The 14,067-nt window shown below is 40.7% G+C and overlaps 1 protein-coding gene across 2 annotated transcripts; it reads left to right on the forward strand.

Annotated features, from left to right (window-relative positions):
- The first annotated feature begins 857 nt into the window (after nt 1-857).
- On the forward strand, nt 858-13,704 carry Ccdc181 (coiled-coil domain containing 181). 2 transcript variants are annotated; one of them, XM_028760276.1, is made up of 6 exons: nt 858-1,020; nt 3,347-3,487; nt 5,025-5,972; nt 8,030-8,176; nt 12,035-12,189; nt 13,366-13,704. In XM_028760276.1, exons 2-6 carry the CDS (start codon nt 3,371-3,373, stop codon nt 13,526-13,528), a joined length of 1,530 nt encoding a protein of 509 aa, XP_028616109.1. In that variant the 5' UTR covers nt 858-1,020; nt 3,347-3,370; the 3' UTR covers nt 13,529-13,704. The 2 variants fall into 2 exon arrangements, with proteins under 2 accessions (XP_028616109.1, XP_028616117.1); XM_028760284.1 differs by having other exon boundaries at nt 865-1,065.
- Nucleotides 13,705-14,067: the final 363 nt, after the last annotated feature.

Consider the following 14,067-nt stretch of genomic DNA (forward strand, 5'->3'; position numbering starts at 1 on the left):
CATAGGAATGAACGCCAGGAATACTTTTACAAGGAAATGAGAAATGACAATGTTTATCCCTAGATCACATTGTTACTTTCTGTGTTATGCTTGTAATTGCTAATGGGTGATGGACAATGAGGCATAAGGTTTTGATTTATGCTGCACCCCATCTGGTATATTTTGGGTCAACAAAACAAGTCGATGCCTCTGTCTTCTCACAGGCTACCATATATAATGCCCAGCCTGTCTCCCACAATTCATACTATTTTTCAAAAGTAAGCTCTGGAATGAATCCCCTCAATTCATCCTTTTTTAGATGAATTTGCACCTATGTTATATTGTTCACCTACCCTTCTATTTACACTCTGTGAGCTCCTTCATGGCTGGCCTACTATCTATCACCACAATCTGAATATTATCTTATTTTTCTTTTATCCATAAAGATACTTAGGGAAGTAATGGGGGTTTCCCCATAGTTTCCTCTCTTGATAGGTTTGAATGCTGGAACTAAAGTTCTATTTTCTTTCATAACTCCTTTCTGTAAATAAAATTTTGACTATAATTTCTTTAAGCTGAGGGTTGAAACGGCAATTAACAATTTGCTATCTTTTAACATAAACGAGGAAAATGAACACAGAAATGCACTTTGATTGTAAGTTTTGGCAACAAATTAAAAAAAAAAATCTGGCGAGAGGTATACAAAACCCACACCCAGGGCAGCAGTCCTTCGCCAGGCGCTAAGGCAAAGTGAAAACCAAAGGGACCGTGTGCCCGCTGGACCTTGAAAACGCTGGCCGGACGTGCGGCGCAGGTGTTCGCGGGGATCCGTTCTGCGCCTGCGCGCGCGGTCCTAACACGCCTCTCTAGTGGGAAGCCCGGAAGAAGGCCGCAGAGACGCGCCGTTGCCATGGCACCCGGGTGCTGGCTGCTTCAGGAGCAGGCCCGGGGTGTCACCGTTGCCTCGTTGTCAGAGCTTAGAAAAGGAGAAGAGAGCTCCTGCGGCCATCTCTGTGACCCCAGCCACTGCATCTTCCACAGGCAGGAGGGGACTTAGCGGGAGAGGAGGGAAGGACACGCAGACAGGTGGCAGGAGCAGGGGGAGGATAAACGTCTGGGTGAGGTGGGAGGGAGGGAGGTGAAGCCAGTGTCCTCCAGGGATAAGCCCCAGGATCTCCCGAGCCCCGCACAGCGTCCCTTCACCATGCACAAGAACACCTCAGAGGACGGCTTAGACCCTATGAGTTTTTGTCCTGTCATTTCCCTTCTCAAAGTTTAAGAATGTGAAAGGTAGTTGCGTGGAAGAAAAGAAATCACTCCTGAAATGTTAGCTTCCACACGTAGAATGCTATCCGCTCAGTTGGTGTTTAAGATGCTCAGTACGAGTCCAAATTTTTACCTAATTTTGTTAAATCTTCCTATCAGAACTTGTAACAGATGGTAATTTTAAAAACTATTTCATAACACCACAGACTTATCAGAATACAGCAGGAAGGATGGACCTGATAGTTTCATAACGTAGAAATTTGCTTAACTGCTTTTTAAACTAAGTTTTTTGCTAAATGCTTGTTTTATATGGAAAGGCTTTCTCTTTACTGTTTATTCTTTTGTTTCTTGATGTTTCAACAAATATTGTTTAAAAAAATTATATATGGTAAGGGTGGAATAGAAGTATTAAGTTAAAGTATTTTTAAATGTCTTTAATTTTGTGAGAAAGTTACCAATATAGTGTGGACCTATGCACGTGGTTTGCACCCACACTGGAAGGTCCTCAGACACTCAGGAATAACACACTTAAGAGGAATGAACTAGTTTCTGCCACTGCAGTTTACTATTGATCTAGCCAAAGCCACTGACGTAGATTTTTTTTTTATTGATGATAAGCTTTACATTTTAAATGTGCAAAAAGTCACAGTAATAAAATAGGAAATGCTAAGAAATTTGGTTTGTGGAAGTTAACATTTCATTCTAGTATGTTGACATGTGCGTCATCTGGACGGTGCCCTGGTGATGATGGTTAGTAAGCCAAAGGGTTAAATATCCTGTGACCCATTTGAGAGGCTTAAGGGACTTGGCAACAAGAGTTCATGTTTATGTTGTTTGTTTACGTTAGAACCAGTGGGGATGTTTCTTTTTTTTTGGAGTTATAGAAATTCAGTTACACTTCTTTCATTTATTTTTTATTTACATTATGCATGCCTTTTAAAACTTCTCTTTGTATGATTTCAATAGCTCCTAATATATCTGATGTATTTTTATTTGCTATTGGCTCTGGTTTTGAGTTTAGCATTTTAGCTTTCATATAGTTGATATTTTTGTAAGTAATGACATATATTTGCGCCGGGCGGTGGTGGCGCACGCCTTTAATCCCAGCACTTGGGAGGCAGAGGCAGGAGGATTTCTGAGTTCGAGGCCAGCCTGGTCTACAGAGTGAGTTCTAGGACAGCCCGGGCTACACAGAGAAACCCTGTCTCGAAAAACCAAAAAAAAAAAAAAAAAACAAAAGACATATATTTGCTAGAGTTTTCATTTATGAGCTCAGGAGTATGAACTATTTCATACTTATCATTTATGAGCTCAGAATTATGTTTGCTATAAGACTCTGGGAAAACATCAAGAGGAGTTAGTTCTAGAAATGTCTCCTTCTAGCCGCAAGCTAAACAGCTTAATTTCAGTATCCCTTCTTTAGAGCTAACGATACCAAGGAATAATGAGTGTGAAAAGCAGTGTGGTTTTCGTATGCCTTTTTTATAGCAAATTTTATTTGATTCTATGTCATTCATAGTGTAATCATTTTCAGTGGTGGGTAGGTAGACAGTGTAAGTAATCTAGTATGTCTTGAAGGTGGATGCTGGTTTATCCAAGTCTCCTCAGAATAACTTCTAATTGATAAGTTATTGAAGCCCTACATTTGCATCTGTCAAGAAGGCCCGTTTTATGTTTTTAAGCTTAAAAGAATGCCTGGAAATAATACAATGAATATTCTAGTAATGATTACTATCCGGTTAACTGACTCCTAAATAGCTAAAAACTAACACTAAGAACAGAGCGTAAACTTCATTGTCTTTTGAAGACTTTTACTAATTGCAAGGGCATGGAGAAAATCCTTTTCCATGTTCCATCTTCTTACTAATTTATAGATCTCATAGATTAGGGTTGGGAGGGTTGGGGATAGGTAGAAGGGTTGTTAGGACTGTCTGCTATGGAAATGTGTTGCCACTGGTGGGTATGTACAAACATGTCTACTGTGAACACTTCCTCTTACATGTTTCTATGTGGTAATTAGCTTAGTTTGCAGCGCAGGTCTCCGTGCCCATTCCACCTCTAAAGTGGCTTAACATAACCTTTGTCTTTTAAAATCATATAGCATTATTCATTGATAAGTGGAAAAATGGATGACGATAAAGATATTGATTCAAAAGAGAGTGGAGAATATGAAGATGACTTTGAGAAGGATTTGGAGTGGTTGATCAATGATAAAGAAAAAAGTAATGGCAGCGTAATAGAGGTATGTGTTCAGTACCAATAGCATGCATGGTGATTATGCCAATAGCACGCAAGGAAATTACTTCAACAGAATGCTTTGCCTTTGCATGAGGAAAGCATGTTGCAGCAGTGAAGGTTTTCGCTCCTGCTGTCTTGTCTAAACTTCACACCATTTTCTTTTGTGTATTGAACAAATACGGTTATCCCTGTCTTGGACATTGGATGGTTAAAACACTATGTCTTAATGTTTGGGTGAATGACAGGATGGGAATTAAAAAACATTTAACAAACAAAGCTCAAATGATGATAAAATTTTAATCTGAGTAAATAACATGATTTAGTGCATCCAAGTTGAAAGCTTTTTTAAAAAATCATAGATTTATACTTTTTATTTTAGATTTATTTATTTATTTTATGTATGTGAGTACACTGTCGCTATCTTCAGACACGCCAGAAGAGGGCATTGGATCTCATTACAAGTGGTTGTAAGCCACCATGCAGTTGCTGGGAATTGAACTCAGCACCTCTGGAAGAGCAGCCAGTGCTCTTACCTGCTGAGCCATCTCTCCAGCCCCAGGTTTATACTTTTAGTATAAATAAATCCTTTAAAAATATAATCTCCTAGTTAATAGTTGAAACCTTGAGACAAAATTAACACTTCAGAGTAGTGAAGATAGGGAAAATATAAAGAACTGATCTGAGCTGTAATTAACCAGGATCCTTTGCTGGTAATCAGATATATGGAGGGGAAATCAGGAAATATGACCCTTTCCTGGCTCTTCCTGTTACACACACACATGCACTCAACACACACACACATACACGCACACACACACTCACATACACAGTGCATATATTCATCTATAATTTGTGCGTGCAGACATTAGTGTGAATAAATGAGGGAGTAACAAGAAATAGGCCTGGAATGTTGACTGAGGTGACTTTAGAAGGAAAGCAATAAGAATAATTAAAAAATTAAATTTAAATTAAATTAAATTAAAAAAATTAAATTAAAATTAAATTAAAAAGAATAATTATTTAGATTCCAGGGAGTTGAACAGAAGGAATTTGAGGAAACGAAGGCAGTGGGTTTTACAAATTTAGCTCCATCTTGGTTTATTACATGGTAGAGAAAAAAATGCAGTAGAATATTTGAAAAAATGACAACAGTGAAGTTTTCCCTAGGCGGCCATAAGAGGAGAGTTTCATGTGCCCAGGGAGGACCCAGCATGAGTGGAGGCAGAGATTTCCAGAGAGGTGAAGCTGAACCAAGGTCTTGCAGCTGCAATAGTTCAAGCTGTGGAGTGCAGGGCTGTAAGAGTCAGAGTGATGATCATGAGGACTCATTGTTTCCCCTGTATTTCTCAGAGGTGCTCACAAATGTGGGCTATCATGTTATGAGTAAAGTGTAGACCAGAAGCACCTAAATTGCCCTGTGTATAAAATAAACCACATGAATGCAAAAAGCAATCTATGTCACTTGTCCCACAAGTAAAAGAGTAGAATTTCAATTGTACTGGAGAGTAAACTCTCATATGTTGGTTTGTTTGTTTTTAAAGATGGCTTGCAATAAGGAAGACGATCTTGACCAGGAATTAAAAGAGAAAGAAACAGAAACAGAACTTGGCCAACAGCTCTCTGATCCAGATAAACCTCCAAAGGATGAGGCCTTGCCGAGAAGAAATGATTTCATTTCTGTCCCAAGTATTCAGCCGTTGGATCCCATATCAGACTCAGACAGTGAGAATTCCTTCCAGGATTCCAAACCAGAAAACCAGAAAGACCTGGAGGACGAAGAAGATGAAGAAGTACGGAAATACATTATGGAGAAAATTATAGAGGCTAACAAACTTCTACAGACTCAAGAACCTGTGAACAATAAGAGGGAGCGAAAGCTGAAGTTCAAGGACAAATTAGTTGATCTGGAAGTCCCACCATTAGAAGACAGTGACACTTGCAAAGTTCTCTTAGAAAACGAGACCAATATGTCTGGGAAACTGTCACAGTTATGTATTTCTGGTGACTTAGGACAAGAGAGTGTGCTCGTGTCAGTTACTGATGGCAGCTGTGAAGAAAACGATAGGAAGATACTGGTGGAGAGAGATGGAAAGTTTGAACTTATGAATCTACAGGACATTGAAAGCCAGGGCTTTCTGCCCCCCATTAGCAGTGCTAATAGTACAGAACATGAATCCTCACAGTTGCTGCTCAGATCTCCCAACCCATCCGCTGGTGGTATCAAGAAAGAAGAGTCTGAAGCAAAGGTTCTTGTTATGCCTCTCTCTCCAGCAGGAGAGCCATTGGCTCAAGTCCCTCAGCTACCACCTAACCCCAAGAATCGTCCAAGCTCTGCTGCCAACTCAGATCTAAATAAAAAGACCAGGAGATCCAATCACAGGATACAGTCAGCAGGTGTCTCTCCAGTGACTTCAACATACTGTCTTTCACCACGACAGAAGGAACTCCAGAAACAGCTAGAACGGAAGCGCGAAAAGCTGAAGAGAGAGGTAAGAAGGCAGGTGGGCACATATGTGGAAAGAAGAGTATATTTCATATTTGATCAATGTCACAAGACAGGAATTGTTCAAAATACCACAAATTGTTGCCTCTTATTGACTTTCATGGTGTTAAATCTCTGGGGTAAATGTTGAGGGGTAGGGCACTGCTATTACCTTGGTCCTTTCTTGTTGACATCACAAAAGATAGTAGAAGCTCTGTGTTAGACCCAGACCAATCTCAAACATGACACTGTCACCTTAAATGTGAGACTTGAAAGCACGTGCTATGAGATAGGTGAGACTCAAATCTTATGAAGTACAGGCAACAGGTAAGATTGCATCACTGTTGCTGTACTTGTGTTTACCTCATGTATCTTCTGTGTCTATAAGTCCTTGGTTTGGGAGATTGCAGGAATGGATTTAGGGTGGAGCTTGTTGAGGAAGCAGCTCCGTGGTAGCCTAGCATGCCCAAAGCTCTTGGTTCCATCACCTCTACTGGGGATAGGGGAGTAGAGCCTCATATCCATGCTGAAATTCTCTAAATCCCTCTGAAATCTCAAGTGATGAGACCATTGAGGAAGAGGTCAAATGGCTTGCCAAGATGATGCAGTATGATCGCAGAGTCCGGCTCGCAACTACCATGTAGCTTCCTGCTGACCCACTATGCTCTGTTTCTCGACTACCAGTGACCACCTTACAGTTCTGCAGAATGGGTGCAAGCAACTTCCTTCAAGTTTAGATAACTTCCTTTTATAATGGTAGCCAAATAATTAAGATACAATTTCATCTTTTTAAATATTTAGCCAAGTCGCTAGGTGTGCTTCTGATAGCAAAAGTGCTGGCTTATAAGTATAAATAACCTGAAAAACATTTTAATAAAAAATTCAAAACCTCTATAAAATTACAGCTAACTCTTCTATCGTCATCAGCAGACTCAAATTCTAGTCTCTTTACACCATTTCTTTTTTATTTTTTAAGCGTAAATATTTTGTTTATCCGGTTACTGCTTTAATCTTAGTATTGTGCTGTTGTGAGGTGAGAAGCCAGGTTCCTGAGTGAGTATTCCCTCAGCATCCTGAGCTATAGCCCCAGCATTCATTAATGTGCTCTTAAAACAAGGCCCAGGCCACATTCTGTATCTTCCACATGTATTTCCCACACATTTCTAGAAAAAAATTTTTTTCTTTTTTTCTTTTTTTCTTTTTTTTTTTTTGAGACAGGGTTTCTCTGTGTAGCCCTAGCTGTCTTGGAACTCACTCTGTAGACCAGGCTAGCCTCAAACTCAGAAATCCGCCTGCCTCTGCCTCCCAAGTGCTGGGTGGCATCAAAGGCATGTGCCACCATTGCCCAGCTCCCACACATTTCTCTCTCTCTCTCTCTCTCTCTCTCTCTCTCTCTCTCTCTCTCTCTCTCTCTCTCTCTCTTTCCTTCCTTCCTTCCTTCCTTCCTTCCTTCCTTCCTTTCTTTTTTTTTTTTTGGTTTTTCAAGACAGGGTTTCTCTGTGTAGCCCTGGCCGTCCTGGAACTCACTCTGTAGACCAGGCTGGCCTCGAACTCAGAAATCTGCCTGCCTCTGCCTCCCAAGTGCTGGGATTAAAGGCGTGCGCCACCACCGCCCGGCTTTTTGACTTTTTTTCCCCACACATTTTTAAATGAGTGAAATATTTTCCTTCATAACTGCAGTACCGTCATCACAAAGTAATTTAACACTAATGGAAAAATGCTCAAGCAAATTACAGTGCTTCTTGAAATTGTTGTTGTTTGCATTGTTGTAATTTAATTAGTTGGTACCAAGAGTAACCTAAGAGTAGACAAAAGATACACATGGTTCCCAATGGCAGGCAGTGAACACCATGTAATATCCACTTCTCTGGCTTAACTGCTCTGAAGAACTCCATTCTTCCTCTTAAGCTAATGAGAGCCCCACCCCCTGTATTTGAAAGAGGAGCAATTTTCATTTGGAAAGTTTTAAAGCTGAGAATCCTAATTTCAGAAGTCAAAATACATCTTCCTGACTCACACCCAGCTTCATGAATTTCCCACTAAAACCCTTTCTCCTCCCACTAGGAAGAACAGCGCAAACTAGAGGAAGAGAATGAGAAGAAAAAGGAAAATGAGATGGTGTTTAAAGCATGGCTACAGAAGAAAAGAGAGCAGGTCGTGGAAATGCGGAGAGTTCAGCGAGCAAAGCAGATCGAAGACATGAGCAGCAGAGTGAGTGGGCTGCGCTGAGGAGCGAGCTCACCCCATACAGAGGCTTTGGGTTTTTTTTTTTTTAAGATTATTTTATGTGTGTGAGTACACTGTTGATTTCTTCAGACACAGTTGAAGAAAGCATCGAATCTCATTACAGATGGTTGTGAGCCGCCATGTGGTTGCTGGGAGTTGAACTCGGGACCTCTGGAAGAGCAGCAGTGCTCTTAACCGCTGGAGGCTCATCTTTTTTACAGAAGGAAAACATAACCTAACTTGCCCCTGCAGAAGGTGCCATGTGCATGACTCTAGTGTCCTCAAACTGATCAAAATCAGATGATTCTAGTTATAGTCAAACTTTCCTAGCACAGAAAATAGAAATTATTAGTTCATATTTTCAAGGTGTTTTAATCTTGATATTCAAAGTGGAAAAACATACACAATTTCTCCTTACAAACCGACAGACTGGAGACACTTTAGAGTAGATAGAAATCATAAGTAAAATCTCTCAAATTTAGAATACCAAATATTTATTGATTTATTTATGTGTATGAGTGTTTTGCCTCTTAGTATGTTGTGCACCATGTGTGTCTGGTACCTGAGGGGCCAGAAGATGACATCGATCCCCTGGAGATGGATTACAGACAGCCATGAGCTGCCATGTGGGTTTTGGGAGTTCAACCGAAGTCCTCTGGGAAAGCAGCTATGGCTCTTAAGTACTGCGTCATCTCTCCAGCGTCACCAAATTTTTTTAAATTGAAATACAGGGACTGGGGTGGCTCAGCTTTTAGGAGCCCTGGCTGCTCTTTCAGAATGCTCATGTTTGGTTCCCGTCACCCACACTGGGTGGTTCACAATCTCCTGTAACTCTAGCTCCAGGGAATCAGATACCAGGCCTTGGGCATACATACACACACAGAGATACATGAATACACATAGACAAAAATGGAATCATTCTGAACATCATTTTATTTAATTTAACTTTTACATATGTATTTTCAGAAGTTCAATCTGTTGCTTTCTCTTCATCATGAACATCTTTCTAGGCCTTTGTTGTTAGATAATACTTTTAACTATCTAACTTCTATCCCTTCGTTAATTAACTCGTTCTTCATGTAGGATTAGATAGGTTTCAATAGTGTGCCATACTGGTGATTCAATAAAGCTGTACATTATAGTGAGGAACATTAGAGCTCTGTAAGAATGGTTTTTAGGAGTAGAATTTAAGACTTTTGAGTGTTCAGAGTAAAATTCTTGTCATGTCCAATCATCCTCCCAAGTTTAAAACTTCTAATTCCTACACCAGTATAAGTGACATATTTGCCACAGATTAGTAATGCTGTATGTGATTTATCGTCTCAGTTTGTCTTCAGATCAGTAATATCCATGCCTGTATGTGAGTATAGATGTGTGTTTGTGATATAATAAGAAAGATACAAATACTGGTTTCTGTCCTTAGTTCTTGGCCCAGAGCTCCCCTAAAATCCTGTGTAGAACTGGAAGAGTAAGAATGCTCAGTGGGTCTTTTGTTGTAGATTTTGGTCTTTGGTTTCAATTGCTGACAGGGAGTACCTCATTCCTGTGGCTTCCCTGAGTACCTGTGTCTGGTTCTAAAGGCCTAGCTCTCCAGGAACTTCTGGATGAGAATTGACCTCTAGACACCAAGTCATGACCAGGACTTGGAACTTCCTGTTCCACCTCAAGAGTAGGAAGTGGGAAAAGGGAGGCTAGACTGGGCTAATCCATAAGCATGTGGTGAAGCCTTCAACAGATTCCTGAATTATGTGGTTTAAAGAGCTCCCTGGTCTGTTAACAGGGATGCCAGTGTTCCCTGACACAGATAGAAGAACTTCAGGTCCCTTCTCATTTCCCTTCTCCAGTGAACTGGTCTGCATTCTTTATTCTTCTTATGTGTATGTGTGTTTGCAGGAATGTATGCCTGCCCCATGTGTGCCTAGTACTCAGGAAGGCCGAAGAGGGAGGAGAGGCACCACAGTTGGTCTACTACAGAGCTAGAGATGAGACTGGGCCATTGGATCTAGAGAGGAGGGAGAGTGACGATCTGAAGATTGCCTAGTGCTTCCCTGGCTGGCACAGCTGATAGGTTCCCAGGGAATGCCTGTGGGAGGTGGTGGCTGAGACAGGGGGATGAGGTGGTGATGGAGGCTGCTGTAGGAGAAGATCCTGTGTGATCCTCTGGAAATGGGGCTGAGAACGGGGAAGCATTAACAGCTGCTCTGCTACAAACCCGGGGATGAGACTGGGGGATTGGATTTGGATTTACTGATGGAGAGGTGAAGATCCGCAGCTAGCCCTCCTCCCTCCCTGCCAATGTGCCACTCAAAGTTTATTCTTCTCAGGACTGAAGAGGGAGCTCAGTAGCTAAGAACACCAGTTGCTCTTTCAGAGAACTTAGGTTCAATTCTCAGCACCAACATGTGCCTTATGATTGCTTGTGACTTAAAAGGTGATGCTTCACAGAGATTTGCACAAATACACATAATTGAAAACAAAAAAGGAATTTCTAAAAATTACTTTTAATAAAAATTACATGAAACCCTAGTTAGGAATTTCAAAATTATTACAAATATTATTTTTAGGATTTATTTTGTTAGAGCAAAACTTTCAGTGTCCCAGTTGAAAAAAAATCAGGAATGGATGTGAATAGTAAGTTGATCATACAGATGACCATAGCATATAAAAAATACTGATTAAAGTTATCATGTATCTAATGTAACAGTTTACCTGCTACTTATTAGGTGACATGTGCTGTCTCATGCACAGGAGTACTGTCTCAATCCAAATAAGGACACTCTGTCTTAGAGACAATTTATAGAGGTTGGAGAGATGGCCCAACAGTGCTGCAGAGGACCAGAGTGGGGTTCCCAGCACCCATGTCAGGTGACTCCCAGCTGCCTGTGACTAAAGCTCTAGGAAGGCTAATGCCTTTCTTGCTTCAGAGACACCTATACATATGTGCACATACAGACACACACACATAAATAAAAAATAAACCATAAGAACTTCCGAAATAGGAAATAAAATGTTAGTTATGAAGTGATGAATGCTATAGAAAAAGATATGGAAAATCATGAGTGTATGTGTGCATCTGGCAATAATTATAATTTCATTTTTTAAAATATTTTTTTATGTGTATGGGTGTTTTGTCTACACATATGTCTGTTCACTACATGTGTGCAGTGCCTGTGGAGACACTGGAACTGGAGATACAGGTGGTTGTAAGCTGCCATGAGGGTGCTGGGAGCCAAACCTGGGTCCTCAGAAAGAGTGGCCAGGGCTCTTAACCACTGAGCCATTTCTCCAGCCCCAATAATAGTTTTGAAGATGTACCTACCAGTCGAATATCTTCTGATGGATACTGTTAACTGAAAAACTTAGGATTTAAGGAAAAGATAACTAATACAGTGAATTACATATTTATAAAGTATACTCCATGGAACTTTCAGGAACTACTCTAAAGCCCTCAACTCATTCCATTCTTTGTTTTATATGCTTGTATCTTTTGGGGAAAATATAGTTGATTTGTCAGAGAGTTCAACTTCGAAAACTACAGGTGTTATTTTCTCTGTTAACTGATTAGTACTGGGGTGATGCTAGAGGAGGCTCTCAGGACACTGAGCATGCCAGCTAAGTGCTGCTGAGCACCCCCCCCCATTTTCCTCAGTATGAGGAAAGCTTCCTCACAGAAGTCTATAGTGTTGGTGGAGGAATGGGAAGTGCATTTGGGTTGAGTGCTCGGAATGCAGGCCATGAAGGTGGGGTGAACCCACTGTCTGGGACTTGGTTCTTGTGGAGCTTCAAGAAGCAGCTCTAGTTCCTTGGAATTAAGCAAATCTCTCTCCCTTTTTTTCTACTCAGCAAGTGAACAGAGACCCACAACAGGCTTTTCGATTATGGCTTAAGAAAAAACATGAGGAACAGATGAAAGAAAGGAAGACGGAGGAACTCAGAAAGCAAGAGGAGTGTTTGTTCTTCCTGAGAGGAACAGAGGGCCGCGAGAGGGCCTTTCGACAGTAGGTTAAAGCGGGGCTTGAAGTGTTCAAAAGCTAGCACCATCCCTGCTGGTATCTGTTACCTCACTGGGCCTGAGCATACAGACCCCACATCAGAGCTTTAGCCTTCAGGAAGGTTGGAGAATAAAGGTTGACTCCACTTGTGTGAATTTCTTCCCTCCCTCCCTCCTTTCCTCCCTCCCTCCCTCCTTTCCTCCCTCCCTCCCTCCCTCTCTCCCTCCCTCCTCCCTCCCTCCCTCTCTCCCTCCTCCTTTTCCTGTGTCAATCTTTTATTATAAAAGTAAAGTGCAAATTTATATTTTCATCATCCAAAAATTTAATCATGACTATTATCATTAGAATGCCTGTTTTTAAAATACTTCTTTGCAAATATATTTACAATAAAAATATACATTGTGATCATATTGTTCCTAAAGTTTTATAACAGGTAATTAATTTGCTTAAAGTAAAATGCAATTCAGGACCCCAAAAATATGATTTTCTTATTATTCTAATAGTTGTTTGGGTTTATTTCTGGAAAACTCTATCTATCTATCTATCTATCTATCTATCTATCTATCTATCTATCTAATCTCCCATATACAGCAGATAGATGTATATAAAGTTAGTTCCTGTGTTATTTTAACTAAGCAAGGAGTCTTCCTTAATTTCCTTTTGATGCTTAGATTTCCTTCATCCCTTTCATGCTTAGACTCCATTTGCATTTTAAGGAAGGCTGTTTTATCCACCCAGAGGCACAGGCTCTAGAGTTTCTCAGCTAGGAAGCATGGGGCAGCAGTTTTGCATCTTGCTAATGTTTTTAACTGAACTAATGTTTCACATGCTAATTTCAAGGGATAACTTATTTGGAATATAGCAAATAGTTATTTGCTTAGAAAATTATTATTTTGGAAAAGAGATAGGACTTGTAACTCATGTAAGTTAGATTACTACCGAGTCAAGCACATTGTCAGTTATACCACAAGACAACCCTGATTTCAAGCATTTGATCCCAGATGTAAACTGTTTTTTTTTTTTTTTTTGAATGAGCCAGGGAAATACACCTATAAACATTTAGTTGATTCTTTAACAGTTGTGTTTTGACCCCATTTCATTGCAGAAATGTTAATTTTCTATACTTGTAGATGAGAAGCTTAGTATAGGAGACGCACCAATCTGATAATGCTCTTCCTACAGATGGCTCCGAAGGAAACAGATAGAGAAAATAGCAGAGCAGCAAGCTGTCAAAGAGAGAGCCCGGCAGCTCCGACTCGAAGCACGTCGCTCTAAACAACTACAGAGCAGCCTGTACAGCGTGCCGGAAGCCAAGGCTTTCCGCTTCACCGACCATTACAACTGAAGCCGCCTAGGAAGGACTTCACTGGAAGCTGCTGTCACCAGAATTTTGTGTTGTTTCCCATGGGCCCCTTGTCTTGATAATACTCCAAATTGTGGGAGTGGGATTTGCCTTTTGGTGATGCTGGATTTATGTTGTTTTCGCACAAACACAAAATAAATGTCTCTCACAGTGTTGAATGTGTGGTGTCATCTTGTACTCAGTGCCTCAAACTGATCGAGGAAACTGTTCTACCTCTAAGTTACTTTGTTAACATTTCTATCCAGAAGGCCACAAGAAAGGCATACACTTCTTTTTATAGTTCCCATGACCATTTATAAACTACTGCAACAGAGGGATAGCGAGATGTCTGTGGGTAAAGGCACTTGCCACCAAGTCTGATGACCTAAGTTCAGACTGTGGGCTCCACATGACAGAAAGAGAACAAGCTCCCACAAGCTGTCCTCGGACTTCCTCAATGCACAGTGGAATGCATACATCCCATATCCCCACTGCAAAATAAATGTAATACAACTTTCAGAAGGATGTCTCATAAGGCTTGA

Source organism: Grammomys surdaster, unplaced genomic scaffold (assembly GCF_004785775.1).
Source record: "Grammomys surdaster isolate TR1022 unplaced genomic scaffold, NIH_TR_1.0 130, whole genome shotgun sequence".
Classification (NCBI taxonomy): Eukaryota; Metazoa; Chordata; class Mammalia; order Rodentia; family Muridae; genus Grammomys; species Grammomys surdaster.

Coding starts and splice junctions, on each gene's coding strand:
- Ccdc181 (XM_028760276.1), top strand. CDS start 3,371: ATGGATGACGATAAAGATATTGATTCAAAAGAGAGTGGAGAATATGAA. Junction 8,177..12,034: donor TCGAAGACATGAGCAGCAGA/GTGAGTGGGCTG, acceptor TTTTCTACTCAG/CAAGTGAACAGAGACCCACA. Junction 12,190..13,365: donor CGCGAGAGGGCCTTTCGACA/GTAGGTTAAAGC, acceptor CTCTTCCTACAG/ATGGCTCCGAAGGAAACAGA.